Source organism: Tinamus guttatus, unplaced genomic scaffold (genome assembly GCF_059628265.1).
Source record: "Tinamus guttatus ecotype Peru unplaced genomic scaffold, ASM5962826v1 Tinamus_guttatus_pri_ptg000010l, whole genome shotgun sequence".
NCBI lineage: Eukaryota > Metazoa > Chordata > Aves > Tinamiformes > Tinamidae > Tinamus > Tinamus guttatus.
In genome coordinates, this window is record NW_028288544.1 from 577,931 (window position 1) to 603,142 (window position 25,212).

Genomic DNA, 25,212 nt, shown 5'->3' on the forward strand with positions numbered 1-25,212 from the left:
AAACAAATCCGGTATATCTGATACTGCCACCAGCACTATGTCTTGGCTCCCTGGCCCCTGTATGTGATAATAAGAAATACAATAGATGCCAGACTGCATAAGAGACAGTGTTCATAAGACATACTAACAATATAAAACTTAAGCTTGGCTATATTCTTATTTGATAGAAACCACTCTCTTATGACTGAGACAAAGATATTTCATTACCAAAAAAAAAAAAAAAAGTGGGAATTCTAACATGCACCTCAGTTTTCAGTTTCCTCTTAGGTGATATTTCAGTCTACCCTGGAGAAACCAGAAGGCCCTATAGCAGAGGAAGAAGATCCTCTGAAGTTTCCCAGACCCATTGTTAGGCAGAATCAGGCATATATGTGTGGTACTTCATCTTGGCAGCAGATCCAAGTCAGACAGCAACACTCTTCTAGGAAACCAGGCAGTGATTAAAGAAACAAAAAAGGAAACTTCAACCTTACAACTTTTTTGACTGCTGAGGTTCAAGGATGTTGAAACTAACCACAATTAAATCTAGACTTAAACCCAGCTGACAGAACTGCCTGAGAAAGAAAAGAGCCAACCAATATCTTGATCAGTGGAAAGTTTCAAAGCAGTTAATTGAAAAAATTATTAGAGAGGATATAGCAAGTTGTGCCCTTCAGACTCATCCACAAACATCACAATGCCAAATTATTTAATACACATTTATTTGGTAAAAGAACAAAGTCTTCAGTCCTATTCCAAAGAATACTTAACAGATGGAACTTAAAGGCTTATGAGAGAGTCATGAAGTGTTAAAAATGTGTTGATGAGTTGATTTATGTGGAATTCTGAGGCTATTTTTCATAGAAATTTCAAATGTAGTCTGAGAGTGACCTTGTCCTCCTGAAAATAGTACATGAGTCTAAGAAGGGCCTACCCTTACTCTCTGAAATTCTCTAGTCCATAAAATATAAGTATGGTTACTAAAATTGCCCTTTTGGTGATTCTCCATACAACCATATGAGAGAACCATATAGAGCCATGTAGAAGCATATGAGAGAACCATATAAAGAAACATTAAAAAATAGATTGAAGGGATGACACAAGCTATTTCATCCACAATGACCAAAGTACCGTATTCATGTTTGAGACAGCAAATGGCTTCTTAATCATTGAGAAACAACCAAAATACTGTGGTGTGAGCAAAGAATCAAATTACCTCCCACAGTATATGATATGCTGAAATAACAACCCAATAGATCTTCACAAAGCTAATTAATAGTTTCATGTATTTCATGGTCAACAGTCAATAAATATTTCAGTACAGTTGGAACATAAGAGTCCATGGATAGACCCGAGTTGGTGATCAACAGTGAAAGATTTCTGAGGACTATGCAGAGAAAAATATTAATCAACTAAGAATGGCACAGAAATTGGTGAATGAATCAGTCAAAGGACCAATCGCATGTGATATAAAGCCATTTCTTCTAGATACTGAATATAAAAAGGAATTCAAAATTAAAATCTGCTTTAAAATCAGATTGCTAAACAATTTGAAACACATCAGAAGATAAAATACAGGTCAAATGGTACTTGCTTTTACCTTTCTCCTCAGCAGCTTCTAGAGATTTCTCCTCTTCCTCCAATTTCAGTATCTCTTGAATTTCTCTTCTGTAATTAGAAGATTATTCATTTTAAGATTTGTAGAAATACTACTGAAGCAAGCGGCAAGCATATTAAAAGTAAGAAAAGATAAGGAAAAAAACACTGTTGAGAATTGAAATATAATTTGGTTTGTACCACACAGAAGCTGAAAATATTTTATCCTCCTAAATGTTATTATATCATAAAAAAGCCTGGGGCTGATGAACACATATTAGCTAGAATATCTTCTGTTGCCAAAGACTGTTCTATATGAGGTATTTCTCAATTTAACATACATTGGATTATTTCAAATACATCAGAACCAGTCTTAATGTACTCTTCTGTACACTTAGGTTGATTGATATCTCCTATCCATAAAAACAAAGTAAGGCTAGATTTTTTTGAGATCATTTTAAAAACTCTGATATTTACTGTATTTTACCTTTCTTCTTCTTCTTCTTCTTTCTCTTTTAATGCTTCATCTGTTAGTCTTTTCAAAATCTTAGCATTAATTTCATCCTTATTTGCTAAGTACAGTCTGTGTAGTAAACAAGTTCCTGTAATATAATTATAGAACAATACTAGATTTTATACAGCTACATAAAACTAAAGTTGAGATATGAAAATGATTTAAGCACCATTACATTTTACATCTTACATTTTCTTTACATGGTCTGTTACTCTGGCATTTATTCTGTGTGTATGTATATAAAGAAAACTGAACAAACAAAATTCAAATAAAAATATAGACTATACATATCTATACTGCTGCAGCAGGTTGACTACATGGAACAGTATGGATTTATTTACTTTGACAAATAGTATTATAATATATGGCTTTTTGCATGAACTCTGTTTACAGCAGTGGAATTATATTAGTTTAGGCAAACTCAGGGAATGGAGTAGAAAGTAATGACTCAGAGTGCTGTGAAAATTTAAATTATAGAACAACATTATTTAAGAGATAAAAGTGTGAAGCAAAGAATTAACAAAATTGCCAAATGATAAAAAAAGAATGAAATAAAACAAAATGGCTAAATTCAAGGAAGCATAGACATAAAACAAAAGTTACAACTTTAGCCACTCTTTAAAGCAGATAATATAATCTTGCCTCCTCCGCTTTACCTTACTCATCCTCATTCTTCCCATGCTTCATCTAGTCACTGTAATCAACTCATGTAAAATATATTTTTATCTGTAATTGAGCTGTGATAAACAAGTTACTTAACTGCTAGGAACATTGAGCTGCTGTTGATTCAAGGCAGAGGATAATTTTGTGTGAATAATACAGATTTTTTGATTCTTTTGATTAACATTTTTAAAGGAGGGAAGCTGAATGGAGGGATTTTTTTCTAAATACAGTTTGTAAAGAAGTCATTTTAAGTAATTCTGTCTGGGCATTCTTCTGCAAGAAAAGTTGTGAGAGCTTTCAGTGGATCTGCCTAGTGGACCAGATATACACTTCTCTTTCATGTGCTTTCTCATAGTGCTATAAAAATAGTGATAAATTGGTTGTGTTTTTTTTTTTTTTATTTATTTGTTTGTTTGCTTGTGTATTGATTTACTAGGGGCAAATTCAAGTTTTTTGTTTTGTTTTGTTTTAGTTGATTTACTCGGGTACCAGTGTTTATCACTCAGAGGCTCTGACGTTGCCTCATCTGATGAAGAATTTCTGTGCTACTCGACCAAATTACTCCCGTAACATCCTCATAGGGAAGCTCAAGAAGTGTGGAATAGATGAGTAGACAGTGAGGTGGATTGAGAACTGGCTGAATAGCAGAGCTCAGCAGATTGTAATCAGTTTTGCAAACCTGAGCCAGTGGTATCACTAGGTCCAGTCTTTTTCAACTTATTCATCTATGGCCTAGATGAAGGGACAGAGTTCACCCTCAGCAAGCTACCTGAGGGTACACAACTGAGAGGAGTGGCTGATAGCAGGGGGCTGTGCTGTTATTCAAAGAGGCCTGGATAGGCTGGAGAGATGTGTGAAGAGGAACCTCATGAAGTTCAACAAAGACAAGTGCAGGGTCCTGAACGCAGGGAGCCCCGTACTCCAGGACAGGCTAGGAGCTGACCTGCTAAAAAGCAGCTCTGCAGAGAAGATGTCCGAGTGGACAACAAACTGACTATGCACCACCAGTATGCCTTTGTGGCCAAGAGGCCAATGGGGTCCTGGCCTGCATCAGGAAGAGTGTTGCCAGCAGGTCGAGGGAGGGGATCCTGCCCCTCTGCTCAGCTCTGATGAGGCCGAACCTGGAGCATCGGGTACAAGTCTGGGCTCCCCAACACAAGAGGGACCTGGAGCTACTGAAGAGAGCTTAGTGTGGAGCTACAAAGATCATCAGGGGACTGGAGAATCTCTCATGTGAGGAAAGACTGAGAGCTGGGCCTGTTTAGCAAAGAGCAAAGAAGGCTGAAAGGAGCCCTTATCAAAGTGCATAAATACTTCAAGGGAGGATAGCAAGATGATGGAGCCAAGTACTTTTCAGGGGTGCTCAGCTATTTAGTGTATAGTTTTGTTATCATCCCAAATATAGGAAAACAGGAATAGCAATTTTCCTTTCAAGCTTGAAATCCACTTATACGTAAGGCCAAATAGGTTGCAATTAATAAAGCAGTATTTATTATTATATGATAAAAAACTGTAACAATCTTACAGACAGAAGCTCCATTAGGGCTATGAGTACAAGATTAAAGTTTTCATGAAGGATGAACTCTTTCTAACTTCTCTTTCTAACTTCTTTCTAACTTCTCTTTCTAACTTCTTGGGTGGACTCTTTCTAACTTCTGGGTGGAAAGGCTTTTATTTACACTTTAAAGAACCTGTCAACTATCTGACTTGAGAAATAGTAGATGATTGTGTGGAAGATAAGACTACCAAGAGCATAAACCAGATTGTTTAGATGAGAACGTGTAATACAGAACTAGTGGCAATGGCCGAGGTGTACACTCCAGGAAGGAAGTACATAATTTGAAAGCCCTAAAGAGGTCTTTATTTGGAAGCGTCTGCTGCGGACTCCAAGTTCTTGCCCTTTTTTCCTTTTAGGAAGGAAACTCTGACTGACCACTTCAACATAGTTCCCTTGAGGATTTCCGAAGTGTCTGATATAGAATAAAACTTTCAGGAACTATGAGGCACACTCACCTTTTAATCAGGTAATTCTCTAATATGTTATGATCTGGGAAGTGAACTGTCATAATTTTGATAGTATCTATTTCACTCAGTCTTTCCTACAGAAGAGCCTACAGTTGACTCTGTTCTTTAGTAATGTACAACACTACATTACAACATTCCAGTTTCATGAATTAAAGCCCCTTTTTTCACTGGGGGAAAAGACAAGGCACAGTGCCCCAGGCACAGGAAAATCAGACAGGGAATTGCAATTTAAATGTGTCCTGAAGTTGTTTTTGGAAGCATTCAAGACAGGATCTTCTTGAATGATAGGAACGAACAATGTCATTTTCTGACAAATACTGGATCTATAACTTTTACAGAAAAGTTCAGCCTGAACTGAGACTTTATACAAGCTCCAGACATATTTTGAAGGCTCTGACCTGGAGATGTTTAAGATGCTACAAAATTTCATAAAGATACATGACCAACTAGTTTTGGGCACTGTAGCTTAGTTGAGAATGATTTTGTAAGGCTGAAATCAGATTCTGAAAATCTGTTTTTTTTTTTTTTTTCCTAAGGAACATTGCAAAGCTTTGTGTTCTGAAGAACACTTTGTAAGCTTGATTTGTTCCAGTTGATTTTTATATTTAGGGACAAGCAGTTGCAAAGCTGTCTGGACTGATTCTAATATCAGGCAGTTATTGACCTTTCTTCAACTGCCCAGGTAAAAAGACAGACATATCATTCCCTTATTTTATGGCAATCTCTAGTGCTAAAAGACATTTTGATAACGAACCTGGGTTGAACTGGTAGTGATTATATGTTGCCAAAAGGCAATGAAACTTGCTGAACTTGAGAGGCACAATTTGACAAGCAAAACTTTTAACCATGTATGAATGTGTTTAGTTTTTTTATACCTAGTACCAATCTTTCCTCTTGGTTGAAATGCTGAAGCAAAAATCCCTTCCTCTGAATTTATGGCTAATAAGCTATTGTTTCCACCTGATAGGAAGTTGCTCAGCATTTTTTTTCCTCCTAAGGGTGAGGGAAGACAGCTACATGCAAATACCTTTGCATCTCCCTTCCCCCTCCCGCCCCGTTTTTTAAGCAAAGAAGGTTCATACTTATATCTGTGTTTACAGATGGGAAAACCAATGCACAAGCAGGAAAATTTGATTACTAGCCCAATTGCAAGCTAGTGGCCAGCCATACACAGAATATAAGAATCCAGAAATACAGTAGTCTATGTTATTTACTAATACTGCTGATTATAAATAGCAGTCTGTATGAATTTCTCTATTGCATTTATAAAGCATTCTTGTTTTTATTCTATTGTTTTCATCTGAATTTTAAGAAACGTAGGATATCTTCATAGATTCAGAGTATCCTTCTGCTCACTTTCTATACACCCTCTAGCTTTATAAATGGAACATAAATACTGATTTTTCTTGCAACTGTACTTTATACACAGACATCAAAATAGAAAAGATTCATTAGTGTGCATTTACTAACCATTTTTTTCTGTATTCTGCAGACAGACAACGATGTCAGGTAAAAGTCCTTTTTCTGATAATGCTGACCAGTGATCTACTGACAGAGGATAGTTATCCACTACCCATCCTCCTTTTTCTGGAGCACCAGGAAACCTGTCTTTGTTATTCTTTGTGAGCTGTTATAAGAAGTTGGAGTCAGTAATATAATAATATAGTCTGTGAGCTGTTTACAAAGGTTGCACAGTACCAAATGATTTTCAAAACTTGCCATATTGTCCTTTCATGCTAATAAAGGATAAGACATTTATAACTTTACAAGCCTTAATGAAATAAAAATATTTTAAACAAAGCGAGATGACTATATCATTTTTTTTAAGGTTGCCTACAAAGAATTTAGGTTTCAGTCTTGAGATTTACAAACCAGTGAAAAAGTTTAAAACAATCCAAGATTCTTTGGTTAGTCTTCAAATACAACTCTTTCCATGAACGTTTTTATCTACTGTTGAGCAATATGACCAAACTGATAAAAAATACACCAACACTTTTTTGTGAAGAAATAATTCCTTAGCTCTCATTCTGTAATATATTATTATTATTATGTGTCAAGATTCCCAAGTTCAAGCTAGACAAATTTAAATAATAAATTAGATACAATACATCACCTTCTCACTTTAAAAAGTATAAAACGAGCCTCACCAAGGTACAGCAAAGATTCATATAGCTTGAAGGTACAGCAAAGATTCATACAGCTTGATAATCTATCTTTAAAAGTGAGTAAGAGTATAAGAGTAGGGCAAGCGAACAGTGACAATTCGCTCAGATAATTCTCCCAGCCCTGTAGCTTTAATAGCAGGTAGACTTTGTGAGACAAAAATAGCTTGTATGTATATAGAATTCCTGAACAGATTTGTGTTTCAAGATCTTGTTTGGGCTCTCCTCAAACCTATGGAAATTTTAAGTTTATATATATATATGAAGTTTAAGTTCATATATAAGACATATATCAGACTGATCAAACAGAAAAAAATAACAGTATTTATTGATAATAGACAACAGCTTTTAGAGACTGCTTTGTCATGAAGTACTTGTAGTTTTACCTCTGCAATAGCTCCTTCCAATACTTCAGCATATATTTCAGGTGACAGTGTAATTTCAGATTCTGATGCACTTTCTACAGCTTCTGCCATTGCTTGAACTTCTGGATGGTCAGAAGTTATCTCTGGCATTCCTGGTAATGAGTCTTTTGCTACAGTTTAAAAAATAAAAATAAATAAACCATATTTTTAATATAGATTTCTTTTAAACTCTTCACAAATGTCTTTGCTGTTTCATTCAAAGGAAAAAAACTGTAAATGTAACACTATGAAGAGTAAATGAAATATTGTTTCAATATTGTTTCATCTGCAGCATCTCAGAAGTTCTTGCAGGAGTCTAAATGAAAAGGTTGACCAGATTAATTTAAAAATTAATACAAATCATAGTTCAAGATAATACATCTTGAACTGAGAACCTGCATTCTCTAAAACGCATAAGTCACTCTTATTGGATTCATATTTGATTATTAATTGCTGATGCAATGTACTGTAATTGTTCATATTTTTTGGGGGGAACATTCAGAGTTATTTCACTATTTACATGCTAATTTTATAAAATGATAGCATAGTTCAGTGAAGAACTGGTTACAGCAATTGCAAAATTTATTATGTGAAGAATATAATTTGGAAAAAATGTCACCCTATGCATTGTTTTGCACGAAAATAAACCAAGTCAAGAGACTTTCTTAATGTTATATTTGCTTGCATTTTATCCATATTTATTTTTCCTTTTCTCCAAGCTAAACTCCACTCTTTTACCATGCTCTTATATGCAATACATTACAGCATTAATTAAGAGTATAGTTATTTAAAATTGTAATTCCCCACGTCAAAGTTCATTTTTTAAAATAGTCAGCACTTGTCCTGGTTACTTAAAACTTAGCATACTTTTAAGTTCCTCATACTGGAGTGGCAAAAACCTGTATTCCTGAATTCAGATCCTCTTTTCACTTACATTTTCTGTTTGTGTGTGAATTAACACCTTCTCTCTTCACTGATTAAATACTGTTTAAATAATCTTATGCTATTAAAACATACATAAATGAAAATGCCAAACTTTTCATTGAAATACATATTCAGTGCCTATACAAACAGTGAGAGTTTTTTTTTTTTCTTATACAGGGGCATAGTATTAATGCATTAAGTATCCCAGCTATCTTTCAGTGACAAAATTCACAATTTCATTTTATGCTTCTCAAAAATACAAGTAACAAAGAAAAAAGTTTAAAATAGTCCTACAAATGCAAATGGGGAAAAGATCATCGTTCTGCTATTTAATCTGCAAGGCACTCGGAAAGACATGTTTAGAATAGCTAAGGTTTACTTTTTACCTTCTTGTGTCATGTCAGATTTTACAACAGTAAGATTCTCTTTCAAGTCTACTCCTTCTCCAGATTTAACAGTTTCTTCAGAACCATCTGCTTCTTTGTCACTAGTAAGTTCTTGGAAATCTGCTGTAGCTATGAAAACATTAAATTGATAGAAATCTACATCAATAAAAAAAATCGACCCCCCAACACACCTGGGCACTCTCCCATTCCTTGCAACAGGCAAGATTAGTAGACAGTAGCCTGCGAGAAGCAAATGGCTCTACCTGTGTCTGTATTTATTTAGGCTGCCTGCTTTGACTTTAGTAAAGTTTTTGACACTGTCTCTCATAACATCCTCATAGGCAACTAATGAAGTATGAGCTACGTGAGCAGACAACGAGGTGCACTGAGAACTCATTCTAAGTGGTGCCAAGCAATAGGAAAAGAGGCAACGGGCACAAACTGGAACACAGAAAGGACACTCTGAACATAAGGAAAAGCTTCCTTTATGTGAGGGTTACAGAGCACCAGAACAAGTTGCCCAGACAGTCTCCATCCTTGGAGATGTTCAAAAATACAGGATCTTGGAAGGTCTACTCTAGGTGACTCTGCTGGAACAAGGCAGTTGGACTTGGTTGTCTCCAGCAGTCCCAACATCCGTGATTCTTAATCATCAGTGCTTGCAATAGGAGTTTATAAAGCTTCCTCACATGCTTGTGACCTTCAGCTCCAGGACATTTATACTTAATAATCTCAAAAGCATTCAATTCTGCTCAGCTATTGCTTTCACTTCATGATCTTCTAGTTCAAATTTAACATATAATATCAACAACAGCTTCTACAGTATTTTAAAACAGTATAAAACATTCGCAAGTGAAAGAAATTGCTTTAGTTAAATAAAAAAAAAAAAAGCAAATAATACAGCTTTAAAGACCATGGAACACCTTAATCACCTTGTTCTTGTGGCACCTCTTCTAATTCAAATCTAGCTTTCTTTGCTTTTTGGGATGTTTTTATTGCATCCTTTTGCATTTTATTTTTCTTTTCTCTTGATTCTTCCATGTGGAGTTGAATTAGCTTGGCCATGTCAAGAACCTAACAAAGTTATTTGAAAAAGAAAAAAAATACAGGAGACAGCACCTGATCCAACAGCTATATAGTAAAATGAGTTTGGAAATGCTCCACATATTTCAGAAAAAAATTACGTATAGTTCAAGCACAGTTGTGTAAAAAGTAATTTCCAATTTCTAATGCAATTTAACTCAGATACAACAGATACTTATCATATTCTTATGTTAAAACATATAAATTTGACATATAAGTGTTTGTCTGCATCTCACACAGGGGAGAAATGAGACTTTTCTATGAGTGAATTTCACTGAATTAGTATATTTCCTCTGTAATATTTCCATTTACAACGTGTATGACCCACCATGAATCTAACTGGCTCCAGGGTCTCAGGTGATCCCCTTGTTACAAAAGGCATTTATATACTCACCTTTCCATGGTACTTGTTTGCAATCAGGTTACAAACGGTTGTTCTTCCAGACAATGGGGGGCCAAATACTAGTACTTTACAAGGAGGAAGTGGCATTGGTGGTAACAAGTAAGGCCGTGGATTCAACATAAATGCTTTCAATGCATCTGAGGAGGACAGTACATACATTTTCCCTAGAAAACTTAAAACAAACAAACAAACAAAAGTCAACAACTATAGACAGTTATCTTATGGAATGGGAATAAGAATAAGTAGTTTCAAATTTCACTAACCTGACAGCCAAGTCTGGTATCCCCATTACGATATCACCCTCCTTAAGAGCCACAGGACATGCTTGTCCCCACCTGCTTCTACGCCATCGGTATCTGTTTGCAATTAGTTTGCAAGATGAGAGAACCCGGAAAAGTTCATCCTGTTTATTAAAATAGTAATAATAAAATGTATATATATTTTTTCTAAATGACATGTTGTAATAATAATATGTTGTATAACTTGGTCTTTTTTAAAAAAATATTCTGCTGGAAAACAACCAAACATAATAAAACTATGCATTTTGTCTAATAGAAGTTTTAAAGAAAGACGTTCAATAGTGAGTAAGCCATAGAGTTTACAGTGATGTTAAATTATTCATAATGGTAAGGAAAAGTGCTGGCTGTGAAGAACTGAAGAAGGACCTTTAAAGACTACGAAGCTGGGCATTAAAACAGTTAACATTAAATCAGTGGACAGCGAGTTAGAAAAAACCAGTTCTACTGAGGGAAGTAATTCTATGTATTCTATATAATTAAGCTGCAGAACTTTGAATGAACACTGTGGATACTAAATTTTCATCAGCACAAGTGAGCACTTGACAAATTGAAGATTCAAATTAATAGATACATTGACAGCTATTAAACATATAAACTAAAAAAATAAATACAGACATAATGTGGCACAAAAAATCCTTCACTTGTGAATTTGATGGGTACTAGGGTAAAAAGATTTTTTTTTATGCTCTGAAAGCATAACCACAATCAACAGGGTCTCCTCAGTTACAATACCATTTATATATTTGAAGTTGTGGCGAAGAAATGAAAAAGATAAAAGCAGATGATTATAGGTGAATATATGTACTCACTGAGTTCTGTTTTTATTGGAAAAGGCAGAAAACATTATTGATATGGTTCAGGCAAAATTCAACACTAATTTGTCTTATTTCTATTAAATTACAGAAAATAAAATGTATGTGTTTTCAGCTATGCCGGATGCTGCTATATGTGCATTAGCATGATACATTTGTCTTTCGGGAAATATTTAAGCCTGAGGTAAGAGTCAGCTGCAGAGATTATTATCTTTTGGCCAAATTTTCTTTATTTCCCTGGAAGTAATTCACCCTCATTCCATTGTTAAACAAACATTTGTTCAAAATTTTACCATAAAGATATAAATTCTTAAAAAAAATAATAATAATTTTTTACATGCTGCTTTAGCTGAATTTCAGTTCTGGAGTTGTCTTAAGTTCACATTTCTGGAAAATCAAGACTCAACAATGTCCATATTACATGATAAAACAAATTGCTTGCAATGAAACAAATATAGCAGAGAATAAAAAAATATATTTCTATAAGGATTAAATTTTACAAAAAAATTACACTTACATTTTCCAGTCCCTCTAATGTTTCCTCTTGCTGACTCTGAAGTCTAGTTATAGGAGCTGCATTTTGAACACCCATAGATCGAAGTCGGGCTACCACTGACTGAAGAGAAAACAACTCTTGACAAAGTACTAGTCAAAATTGTTTTTATGATCTGAAAGGACCACATATTTTTGGTTTTGGCTTTATTATTACTAGTTATTGCTAGTATAATGGCCACATATACATTAAGACCCAAGTTTCAGCTTGGGGCCATGTTTGTTACTCAGCTCCTTCAAGCTATTTAGTAGATAAAGACAGTACAAAATGATGAATGAAAACCTTCATAGTTCTGCCTTTATATGCTGTGAATCCCTAACCTTCCAAAGGGACAGACTGAAGGATACTCTCCCACTAAGCAGTGGAAGCATTCAGAGGAGCTCCACTCTGCCAGTAGGGTTGGAAAAGTTAGGGATGGAAAACGTCTCCAGGAGATCAGATTATTACGCAGGCTTGGTGACAACTTTGTGATATTTGTTATAAAAAGCATTTAAATGAGAAGTCTGCCAATGAGAAGCAGGTGATATTATATTTAACTGAAACATTTCTTAAATGTAACTTTGCTTGATTGCAAGTATTCTTAAAATGAAAAAGTGACTTTTGTCATAACTGGGCTAGCTTCATAACATGTCTTTGCCTTACACACAGGTAAAATGGTTGTGCTTACTACACACCTGTACTGTCTTTAGTATAAATCTTCTGCTGTGATGCTGACAAACAGATCATAAATAATGAAATTTTCTCCTTCAGCAATTTTGTCTCTGCAAAAATAGGTTTTTTCTCCTGTGTGTATAGGTCTATTCTTGATAATAAAACTAATTGTAAAATTAAATACTTGCAAAATTGTAACAGATTCCTTTCCAGCGAGGGAGGGAAATGTCCAGGGGCAGCTCACTTTCTACGTCATCAAAGGCAAACTCTTGCTTCTCCTTTTTCAAACCCATAATTTCTGATCTAATATAAAATAACTTATTTCTGAGACAGAAGGAGAGATTATCTTCAAAATTTATCATTACAATTTTTAACATGCAGAATATCATCATGCAGAAGCTCATCCTATATCATGAGCTAAAAATCTAGATACAAAGACTAGAAAGAAAAGAAAAAAAAATCTATTTCACTGTAAAGCAGTATCACTGACCATAAATATTTCTTCATTATTTCAGGCACCAACACACTAAACCAATTCAGTCAATGTCTCATTGAGAATGTTTTGATTTTGCATTGTTATCCATCTCTGTGTCTTTTCTGAGTGGCAGAGCCCTGGAACAGGCTGCCCAGAGATGTTGTGGAGTCTCCTTCTCTGGAATGAGACTCTGACTGGATGCCACCTTGCTTGAGCAGGGGGATTGGACTAGGTGATCTCTAGAGGTTCCATCCAACCTCAACCATTCTGTGATTTGACACTAACACGGAATATAAAGAACAAGAAATATATAGACATAGTACAAAATAGGTTGTAGTCTCCCTGGGAATATTCTTGTGTAACATATATGGAAACTTGGGCTGAGCGGCAAGGTATTGTTTTATATATTCCTTGTACTCTTTTAACGTAACAACAAAAGCAGGCATTTCAAATGTGATGTTTTGAAATCAATGAGTATTATCTTCAACTTACAACGTTGTCAACCTCATAATAATAATAATAATAATAAACCAGAATTGATTATTATTGTTAATGGAAGTTATTTAAGCTTGTGTATAGTTTACTTACTGCAAAGAGATCATTTGGTTGTTTATTTCCATCCAGTTCAATAAGATACAGAGAATCTTGCTCAGCCATCAAGTCCTATTTAAGAATGAAGACATTCTTCAGCTGAGTAAACAGTTAAACAGATAACATTCAAGCTTATTCTTTTCCTATAAATATCAAAAGCTGGACTCCTGTGGTCTAAAAGCTTTCCTGTGGACAACCAATTTACACTACACTGATTACTTAGCAGATTTTATAAGAAACGTCTATTTTAATAAGCTATCAATAAATACAGAGAGAATTTCAAAATTAAAAATACAATGGCTTCAGAATTCAGATTAGAAAATTTATGTCAAACCCAAAGTAGCTACAAATAATCTAGATAAAGTAGCTGCTGGGAAGTGGCGATAATGTTAATCAACAGATATCTTGGAAATATCAGCCATGAGACCAAAGTTTTAATTTTTGTCCCAACTTTATATTTCCATAAATTGGGAGCAATATATTTGATTTTTTTTCTTATTTTCATTTTTTCTATCAGTAAATTATAAACTTTATTATAGACTATAGACATTATAGATTAAAATAGAGCTGCTGTGTCTGTTGTCTCTGGGAGGGAATCAAGAACACTCCATCCATTACTGAGAGATATTTGTCTACACCCAGCTCTGAAAAAGGCTACTGATGGTGACTACAACTTTCCTAAGTAACCTATTCATTACTCTTGTGGACAAAGTACATTTGCTAGCATCTAGTCTAAGTATACTACACTACAAATTAAATTATTTTTGCTGTCTTTGGTAGATAACAATTGACTGCTTCCTTGTAATATTCTTCTACCCAGAAAATAATAATTTGTGTTTTGCTTACATTCGGAATCACAGAACAATTAAGTTTGGAAAGGACCTGTGTTCATATGAGAAATGTTCCAATCCCAAAATCATCTTTGTAGCTCTACTCTGGACTCTATCTGGTAGAGTCCCTCTTGTACTGGGAGCCCAGAATTGGATCCAGCGCCCCAGATGTGGCCTTACCAAGGCTGAGCAGAGGGCAAGGATCACCTCCTTGGACCCACTGGCAACACTCTGCCTAATATCCTGCCACCTCAGGATAACAACAGCCTTCTTGGCCACAGGGGCACATTGCTGGCTCATGGCCAACTTATTGTCCACCAGGATGCCAAATATAGGGGCAGTATTAGTATTACTATTAGTATTCATATTATTATTAGCATTAGTACACTCTCGGTATTTCTTTTGTGCACTATACCATATTTATTAAATCAGTTTACAATTATTTCCAGACTGTCTAAAGTATTAAGGTCAATTATTTCACATGTTGTAGTTTGCACATTCAGTTTTCTCCCTAGCTGTAACATTTCATATTTATATTTCACACAAATATTTCTACTCTGTTTCATCCTAGAAAGCAAAGTCTGTCCTACAAAGTTATTCCTATCTATCCCAGTCCAGTGCAAAGTCAACATTTTATAAGCCTTTTTTTCTGTATTTAATTATCTAAGCCTCAAATTGATTTAGATCCCTGGGTTCATTCAATATTTTAGTGAACCACCAACTGCCTAAGTAAAATTTTTCAGCTACTGCTTTTCAAACTATTCCAAAATCCGTGTTTTACTCTCTGTGATCCGAGGACTATAACTCCCCCTTGTGAGTGTTTAAATATTCTTCTATCTGTGGTCACCATAGAAAGTTATTATATTTATCATACAATTAAATGGAGGCTTATAACATCAGTGAGGCATGTTTTCAAATGATGGTATATTTTGTGTTTTGTGACCACTTTTCTTGAAACTTCAACATATATAACACTAGAAAGACTGCAAAATCGTAAAATTTAAAAAAAGGGAAAATTCTCTGTTCCTTGAGAAGCAGAGTGTAGGCAACTAGTCCATGCCTCCCGCTATAGGCAAGAAGCTCTCTCTTCTGTCTTTCCTTGGAGATGTTGTAGCAGCAGCCATCCCTCAACAATGGACAAGAACTGCAAAATCCTTTAGATCATCCTATAAACCTTGGGCAAGTGGTTTTGAAAAGAACAGAAGACAGACAGAGGGTAGAAAATCAGGTTCTAGGCCTAGAGAGAAAAACAATCTAGTAGAAAGCTGTAGAAATGATTCTGAAGATAAAACAAATGTATGGGCTAATTACTGGGTATATAAAACTCTAGGCAATGAAGCAGGTGAAGAAGGGAAACCTGTTCGAATAAACACGAAAGGTAGATTCCTTAGAAGATTGCATGCTAAATGGACTCTACTAATCATAGAATCATAGAATGCTTAGGGTTGGAAGGGACCTCTAGATAGTTATAATGTGCTTCAAACATCTTGCTTCCTAGGTTTAGCAAAATATTACTAGGGCATTTCTATTTTAAAACTCAAAATGTATTATTTTATCTTGATTCTAGACTACCAGCAACACCTACAAATGATAGCTATCTCATTCATTTCAGTATAAAATTCAAAAGCTGCATGTATGTTGGACCATAACACGTGTCCACCTCCACAAAATAAATCTTTCCATGCTCAAGAAAGCATGGAAATAGGGTAAGATATTTTAAACAATCTTCTGTTATGCAGCATCATAATATTTTGCTTTTTCTTACTTCCAAAGGATGGAGCATTATGTCCTTGTATATCTTAACTCTTTCCTCTGCATTTTCACGAATATCTTCAGGCCTCTGAACTAACTCAGGCAAAATTTTTGACATTTCAAATGGATCTTCTGCAATCTGAAAAATAAAAATTTAAATATTTCAAAATAAAGAAACAAAATAATCTACTAAACTATTTTTTTTCTGTACTCAAAAGCTGACAGATAACATAGCTTCCCAGAAGATTACTGCAATGAGAATTTGCTAATCAGTGGTGATCCTTGTCCTGATGAAGTGCACTTGCTGGGAACTGATAGAAATGTGCCTGGAACTTGCATTGATTAGTCTTTGACCAACTTCAGAAACCAGTGCAACCTAATGAACGCGAAACTAAAATATATAAAAAAAAATCCCTATAATCTATTCATTGCATTCTAACACCAAAACAGGCTAACATCCCACAAATATTAGTAAAAACATGCTATAACAATTGATATTAAGAACTCTCATATTTTTTTAGCCTAAAATTCCCTGAACTTGACTAACGACAGATGCTTATACAAAAGAACAGAGAACAGGACAATAGGGGGTCACCATTCTCCTGATACACTCTCTCAGCTTATGGCAACAGCTTAGTGTCTTCTAAGTTAGAAGCTGAATCCAAGACTAAGTACACAACAACCACCACCTGCTCCCATTTAAAAAACTATTTAAACTTTATCCCAAATCTTTTAAAGTGGAATAGAATTAAAATTAGATTAGCAGTTGTTACCACTTCTTCTTCCTGCTCTTCCTGTTCTTCTTCACTCTCCTCCTTAAGCTCGTCCTTCATTTTCTTAAGTTTTTCAATAACATTAGGATCCCACTGGTTCTTCTGGTATAGCTGCCCTGAATCAGGGCGCTGTCTTTGTCCAGATAATCTTTTGCATAAGTCGAAGTCTGAACACTAGCAAGGAATGATTAAAAGGAAATCACATGTTTATTGTGGTGCTATAATAACACTAACTTCTTCCTCAAACTGCAGAATATGGGGCGCTGTTTGGTAAATATTTGGATTCTTAAACATCTTCTCAATAACTTCCAAGGCAGATATGAAACTTTCAACAGCAGCAAAGTTACTCAGTGCAAAGAAAGGCTTAATTACTTGCAGTTTTCTCTGTCAGTATTTTATATTTCACACCAGGAGCGCAGCCACTACTTACATGCATATTTTGCCATGCTAGCTATATGCAGGCATAGTTGATGGATAAAAGTCTTTTGCAGATAGGCTTGTGATTACTCTTGCAATCCATTCCAAAGCAGTTTGGTCTTGAGCAAGGTATCAATTTTACTAAGTGTCTGTGACCTCTCAGAGCTGTACTATCACCCAAAAACATAGTAGCACTGAGTCAGAGGCTAAAGGCATTCAGCAGTTGGGAGCACAGCAAAAGTAAGCACAAGTCTTTCTATAAAGAGACATTCAAATACAAGTTTAGAGTTACATTAAACACAGATCAATTTGAATGTGATCTTAACATGGATATTTTGAAATTCCATTATGGAGTTTGAGGCAAACAAACAGCAAACCATCATTCCCAACTCTTAATGCCTACTCTCCAAACATATTGTGAGCAACCTAAGATAAAAAGAAAACCTTGTTAAATTCAGATTGTGACAGTAAGGGAAAAATGATTTCTACAGAGTAAAACAGAGCTATGACAGTTTCAAACAGTGAGTAAGATATAAAACAACTTGCTTTCTAACTCATATATGTGAACATTTTTTTCTGAAATTGTATAAGTAGACATGAAAGGCAGATTTACATGTACCCAAAAGAGTGATCCATAGTGATCATAACGTTCAAAGTTTTCCTGTAAACCTCTCTCTAAGTGGTTTTAGAAACTCAGCCTAAGAGAGGTCAGAGATTCTAACTCCTACTGAAGTTATAGGAAATGCTCACTCTTGTACATGATCAGTGCTTATAACATAACAAACTACTGTAATTCCATTCCTCTATAAAAGAGAAAAATATTCTTAATCCTCTATAAATATTATACTCAAATGTACAGGGGAAAATATTATCTTTTGATTTAGGGAGCATATGAGTCCACTAATAACTAGAAATACGACTAGCAAGCTATTAAAGATGACATTACCTTAATATTGATCAGGAAATCTGGTTTTAATTTTAGATTTTTTATTTTCTCTATTTGCTGTGAAACAGTCATGTATTCCTCTGAGAGAGAAGGAAATCCACAGAGAATATAACCTGTCAAATACAGTTTGTTAAATACAACTTTTGATTATGTCAAATATACTGAGCTGCTATATTCATTTCCTTTAAGTAAAACACCTACATACTGGAACACCTATCTACATAACCACTTACACAATATGATAAAAAACAAAACTGTGCACTGATATCTACTCCAGATGAAATAACAACATATAAATGCACCGTATTCAGCTTAGCACAGGACTCTCAAAGTCTGTTAACTTAGTTAGGAAATTTAAAATTACAAGGACTATGTGGACATTAATACTGAGATCGCCTGCTTCATGTGCTTAACATGGGCATTAGAGCAACTAAAATAAGCTTTTAGTGACTATTTTTGCCACTAAAAAGGCACTGTGAAAGGTGTTGCAGAAATGTAGCCAACTATGATACACAGCATTTCAACTAGGAGTTTAAGCGCTATTTTTATTTATACGGGCTTCACTTCTGTGGCCAATAAATGGAGTCTGAACTCCTCCATGGGACATGCAGTACGCCTGCTTGTGTGGTTCTCTCAAAAGCAGATGCTAAGCATAGAGGAAGCCTAACGAGACACCTAGCCTGGCAAGCACCCAGTCATGATCCACAACACTGGGTCCTCTTGGCAAACAGACACCAGCTATACATGACAGACGTGGTCGTAATAACACTTCATTCCTAGCATTAGAGTGCTCATCCCCAGGGACATATGAATCCCTGGCCACTGTCCAGAGACAAGGTAAAAAAAATGTGGAAGAGCAAGAGAGAGGATTATGTTTAGTCATTCTTCTGTGGAATGAAAATCCTGGATTCTAAATTGTTGACATATTGAGAACGTTTTAACTGATAGTGGGGTGTGGGTAGGCTGCACAGCCTCTGCTTGGCAATATGCCCTGCATAACAACAGCTGATATGAGAAGACTGTGAGGGTAAACAGTGTATGGGAATAGATTACCCCAAACTGCCTGTTCTGAGAGGGTTTTTGCCTCCAGTCTGATAATGCTGTGGGGAAATGAACAATGATAAGAGTTGCTTAAGACAACCATCAATCAGTAATTTCTTACCTACAATACCTTAAAATACAGGTATGCTTGCTATTTTCCAGTCCTTCAGTACCTGTGTTATTTTGGAGTGAAACACTGCTTAACTTAACAAACAGCTCAGCAGCTTCATATTTAACTCCTTGAGAGCTCTTAGAAATTAATTACTTTATTATAATAAATTATTTTGTTAAATTATTTACTGACTTACATTTTTGAATATTATTGCTTGTTCTAGCACTTCTAAATACCTCTGACACATCAGTATCCATTACATTACATGTTTATTTCCTAAATTAGAAGTGCATAAGTGAACAGAACAACCTCTTATTCTGCATGCTGTTTAGAAACACATATTTTAAAGTGTCACAAAAATCAAAAAGTGAAAAGTCCAAAACTCATCTTCTCCACGTATCTGTTTACAAAATCATTAGTGAAGAAATAATTACTAATGGGTGGATGAGTTTCTACCAAATGTCTACATGCATTATTAAAGGATTACGTTAAGATTATCCTTGTTAAACAAAGAGAAACCAGAATTAGAAATCATTTTGCTAAAATTGTTTTTGGAGTTCTAGTTGGTAGGAAACATTTTGAGGATGCAGGTTATTTTATTTCTTGTCACTTGGGAGATCTGTAATACAGAAAATAACTTGGCTGCAGGAACCAAAATTCTATGAACATGGGAGTCACATTTACAGTCGCTGTGGTCCTCTCTGACAGGTGCACATCAGGCATTCACCATCTCACTGACACTGAGAGTGGACCTGAGGCGACCCATCTCTTCCAGCTTTCATTAAAGTCCTGATCATATGGAGTAAGAGATTTACATGTCTGCTGCTACAAGGATGCATATTTTACAAAACTGATGCGAGTCTGTCTTCAGAGAAGGAACAAAACTCATCATACCCAAAAGTCCATACAAGTTTGCTAGTTCTCAGAGAAGAAGAGACATGATATCATCTGGCACTATGCTTGTCTATCTCTAACAATGGAAATTTTCAATAAAAGTAATCACTAGAAAAATAAACCATATTTTCCTTTACCTGCTTTCAATTTAATTCCCTGTTTCAACTTTAGTAAAGCAGTTTCAGACACTAGCAAGAACTACATGTAGCATTAATTTCAACATGCTCCAATTAATTCTTCTTTTGAGAAAAGATGATGTATTTCCATCACCAAAACCTGGTCTAGCTTAATGGAAAATAAATGAAGATGCTGAAAAACAAAACTTAATACTTTGCATTTTAAATAACTTATCTTTCTTCTTTTTCAGTATACTAAATGTTTAAAATATTTTTGCCAGTATTTTTTTAATAGGAGTATTCAAGCCCAAATTTCTGTATTTGAAATTCCAAATCTTTTCCCAACATTTAATACCAGCAAGTGAGGATCATAGAAAAATCATGGGTGAATTCATTCTTTTAGAATTAACACAGCGTTGGATTAGCATGACACTTTTTGACTTCCTGTAGATTAACTAAGATCTACGTCGTAACCTGAGAGTATTCTCAGTTTATAGATATTCCACAGCCTGAGGAACACAAGAAAAGGTGCTACAGTCTAACTGAAAATAAATAATATTAGAGCAGTAATGTAAACGAAGAGTGACAAAGTCAAGTTTTAGCAAGCATATTCTCAGACATTTAGGCTATAAATATATTTACCAAAATGAGCAACTTCTGGTGACTCAATCTTTTTCAGAATCATTTTTGTAACCAGTTCTTCAGGAACGCTTTGACCTCTAAACAGCAATTCTTGACACTAAAGTGGAAAGCAAAGCACAGTCTTTTATATTGTCCATGAGTTAAGAATATGACAAAACTTTCTATCAGATTAAGATAAATCTCTTTTACCTTAAGCCCATCTTCTGTTTCTTCACGAATATTCTCTTGGATTACTTCTAAAGCTGAAGCAGCACATCAGACAAGAATGAAATTAAAACAATTTAATATTTTATATGGAGATGTACATTTACAAATGTACACACATATACATATATAGACACATGAGCATGCATGTGTGTTCCAGGCAAATTCTATGATGAAATAGCACAGAGCAGCAAGCCAGATTATTTCTGAATTAACAGCCACTATATTGATGGCCATTATTTTGTTTTGTCCATCTAAAATTTGATGCCTTCTGGAAATGTCCAGGTAGATGGTCTTTGAAAAAAATAGACCTATAAATACTATAGGTAGATGCATCAATTCACATCATATTAACATTACTGCTGAGAAGTCTGGAGAGGAATTTTTGAGCTTGAACACTTCCAAAAAGACAACTGTTCAAACACATAAAAAAATCTGCCTTAAACATAACTTTTTAAAACCTACTCCCTATATGGTGTAATTATCTAAAATTATCTAAAATTCATACTAAGTTTGAGACCACTGAAATTCAAAGACCCATCTTCTGCCCCTATGCATGACATTGATGTCATGTCGGAATGATCCTGCAAGTCTTTCATATCTATATGCCATTAAAATAAGTACTCATAACATTTTCCAAAAACAACCCTTAAGGATGCATTCATATCATGAAATGAAACAAGCCAGGAAAATAAATAAATAAAAAAGAGCTTAGAAAATACAATGAGGTCTTGTATTCTGGTGGAGGTGTGGTAGGAAAACTTAACTGCACCTTTTAAATGAGACATTTTTGTTTTAGAAATTTGAATGTACCAACTTCCATTCCTTACTTTGTATTTGTACTGCTACAAAAGCTAAGTCTCCGAGTCCTAGGTTTTGTCCCCATTGTGTTAGGCACTGTACAAACACAGAAAGGAAAGATCCTGCTATTTATTCACGATCTATATTAGCAAACCTCAATGCTCTCTGGACTTCAGCGAGTTGGCTACATTTCAAGAGAAGGGTCAACTGCTTCCATGAAAAAAAGATTATTTGGTCCTTCCCAGCCATCTTTAAAGAATCACTAACAAGTCATTTGAATTACAGGGATCAGAAAGGATATTCTAAAATAAAAATAGGAAATCAATGCAATGTTCTGAAAACAATGTAAGATTACCTTCTATGAAAGTGCATTTCCATATTTGTGCTAGTCTTCTAGCTAATGTTTTCCTTCCAGAACCCTTAAAAAATGAGAAACAAACATTCGTTTAAAAGTAAAACATCATGAAGGAAAAAAAATAAAGGTATTACTACACATTAAAAATCATTTATTTGTATTGTAACAACAATTAAAAGCTACCAGCAAATTAGGGCCTCTGAGTTATGCACTGGACAAACACTCTTTTTAATACAACCCTGTTATACACTTCATAGCATTGCTAATACACTGTTACTCAACTGCAAAGGGGAGTACCTCCAAATTAATTATGCTGAGCTTGCCCCTGAATAACTCCATATGAAACTCAGCTATGATTTGTTCATAACTTCAAATGAGACACTCTCCAGGACTGAAATTTATCTTCTGCCTCTAAGCAAGGTATGATGAAAATCTTGCCAGCCATTGTCCAGCCATTTCTTAGTCCACAGATCTGTTTTGGATACTGGCAAACTGTTCATCTTTTCACATACAATAATCCTCAGGAATCTTAGCATTATAGCAAAGCCTCCATTAAATAATCTGCACCTACACCTGGCTATAGCTACAGGGATACCACATCACAGAGGCAGTGTCTATATTAGCTTTCCATGTGGTGCAAACAGAGCAGGACAGAGGCTTGATTTGGCCTGTTCATTTAAATATTTAATATCTTATCATTTAAATATTTAATACCTTATCTCATGACTGCAGATCAGTACATGGACTTTTAGGTTCTTCTGCGTCTATTTGCTTCCATAATTTGGAAAGTGTTTTAAAAATTAAAATACTAGTAATGTAAGTAAAATAAAAGCAATCCAGTTCCAAATATGAAAAGAGAGGAAATTTATTGAGCAAGCTGTGACTTTTAGTTACAGCAATACCACTTTTAATTTGGCTGGTCACAAAATTTATTTTAGACTCAATTAGACATTCATTTAATAGGGGGAAAGGAATTCCTTATGTTAGTTATCTTGCAAACACAGTTTACCTACTTATATCTATTTCTTAAATGAATCAGTTACTGAAAACTACTATGATTTCAATTCCTCTGTTTTAGGGAGAATTCATACAATATTTTTCAGCAAAGTAGAAAAGTTAAAAAAATAGGTCCTTAATCCTTTTGGCGGTATTACTAAACTAATGTTTTGAAAGGAAGAGTAAAATTATTAGTTGAATATTTGGAAAAGAAAAACAAAACTTATCAGGCATCTTACTGGTTTTCCAAAGACAACAAAGCAAGTAGGTTTGGACAACAGAAAGGATTTTTCAGCTTCATCTTCATCAAAGATGTCTGCAAAGGGCTGAGCTTCCACTTTCTCCTGTGAAACCATGAGTAATCTGAGAGGAAAAAAAAGTCTGTCATAAAACAGTAGTTTACATACGTGTGAATGACACACGTAGAAATCGAGCTGAGTAGTAATGTGCTACAAGGGGAACTACTTGGTAAGAAGGGCTGTTCTCAGAAGAAAAGGCCTGTATTGAACAGCATCATCACTGCTAAGAGAGGAGGCACTTCTGGAAAGTGAAGGATATCAGAATCACCCCCATCGCCAGGGTTATAAGGGCTTCCTCCTTTCACTCTCTATCTCTCTTTATTTTAGAATAAAATCCCACTTCAGGACAAAACAAACAAACAAAACCGCAGAAACGTCTGAAAACGCCTTGAAAAATCGCCCATGCAGGACCTTAAGGTGCAAGAGCTTAACTAAAAGTGAACAAAACCGAGCAAAACCAAGGAAAAGGGGGGAAGGGGGACAAACCAAGACGCCCCCTCGACCCTCCCTCCGCTCCCGCGGTCCTTACGCTCAGCGGAGCGGGATGGGGGCGGGGGGTAACGGCCTCGCGCGCCTTGTGTATCCGCGTAACCACAGCAACTACAGGCCCCGCCCCTCGCCCCGCCCCCTCTTCGCCCCGCCCTCTCGGGACCGCCCCGCCCCCGCGTCCCGCTCTCCCGTTCCTGGCTGCGGGGGAGGCTGAGGAAGGGCCCCCGGGCACCGCGACCCCGCGGGATGGTTCCGGGGGTGGCAGTAGTGGGGGAAGGATTTCGGAGCTGTCCATGGTGCTGAGTCTAGGGGCGGCGCGGGTAGTGGCGGGGTGCGGTGCCCACACACGACATGGCCGCTGCCGCCTCAGCGGGCGCAGGCGCGCGTGCGTTGCCGCGCGCGCGCCTGCGCAGTGAGGTGCCGGCGCTTCCCTGTGTGCGCGGCCTGCCCGCTCCTCGCTGCCCCGCGGGGCCCGGGTCCTGCGCGGCTGCCATGTCCCTCGCGGCCGCCCCCATGATCAGCTCTGTGCAGAAGCTGGTGCTGTACGAGACGCGGGCTGTAAGTAGCGCCTGCCCCGCCGGACCCGCGCAGCCGTCGTGGCCGGGCCGTGGCCTCGCCTCGCGTGCGGCCCATCACAAAACCTGGCGGCTTCTTGTCTTGCCTTTGCCTTTTTTTATGGTCACGCCTCCAAAATATTCAGGAAACTACCGCCGCCCCAAATACTTGGAAAGTTATTGTCGTCTTCACTGCGTCATTGCTCTGAGACATATGTTGAAAGCCTAAATGCTTTAAACATAAACACAGATACGTGGTGGAGGTGAGCAGTGCTTGGCCTGGAGCTGCTGCAGCTGGTGTGCTGCTTATTCCTGAATGCCTCTTCCTTGTGTGCCAGAGAACCAAACCCAGATATTGAATTCCAGCTATCCAGAACTGAGACTGCCATTAAAGATGAAAACAGGCTGGCTGCAGGGGCTACCACCTGCCCGTTTGCCTTTCTTGAGAGACCGTAGCTCTCCTCAGCCAAG

At 36.3% G+C, this 25,212-nt stretch overlaps 2 protein-coding genes across 2 annotated transcripts in view; one reads left to right on the plus strand and one right to left on the minus strand.

Annotated features, from left to right (window-relative positions):
* The window catches only part of AK9 (adenylate kinase 9), a 58,671-nt gene extending 34,915 nt beyond the window's left edge, over positions 1 to 23,756 (minus strand). The window contains 17 exon segments of the mRNA XM_088522294.1: positions 1,580 to 1,647; positions 2,063 to 2,177; positions 6,248 to 6,404; positions 7,326 to 7,456; positions 8,654 to 8,764; positions 9,577 to 9,727; positions 10,131 to 10,311; positions 10,403 to 10,542; positions 11,768 to 11,866; positions 13,518 to 13,592; positions 16,116 to 16,241; positions 16,879 to 17,049; positions 18,239 to 18,351; positions 21,044 to 21,140; positions 21,233 to 21,285; positions 22,404 to 22,467; positions 23,639 to 23,756. Coding sequence (XP_088378420.1) covers positions 1,580 to 1,647; positions 2,063 to 2,177; positions 6,248 to 6,404; positions 7,326 to 7,456; positions 8,654 to 8,764; positions 9,577 to 9,727; positions 10,131 to 10,311; positions 10,403 to 10,542; positions 11,768 to 11,866; positions 13,518 to 13,592; positions 16,116 to 16,241; positions 16,879 to 17,049; positions 18,239 to 18,351; positions 21,044 to 21,140; positions 21,233 to 21,285; positions 22,404 to 22,467; positions 23,639 to 23,755 — 1,969 coding nt within the window. The 5' untranslated portion in view covers position 23,756.
* A 908-nt stretch (positions 23,757 to 24,664) lies between these two features.
* The window catches only part of FIG4 (FIG4 phosphoinositide 5-phosphatase), a 59,600-nt gene continuing 59,052 nt past the window's right edge, over positions 24,665 to 25,212 (plus strand). Inside the window, exon 1 of the mRNA XM_010224769.2 lies at positions 24,665 to 24,745. Coding sequence (XP_010223071.2) covers positions 24,680 to 24,745 — 66 coding nt within the window. The 5' untranslated portion in view covers positions 24,665 to 24,679. The remainder of the gene's footprint in view (positions 24,746 to 25,212) is intronic.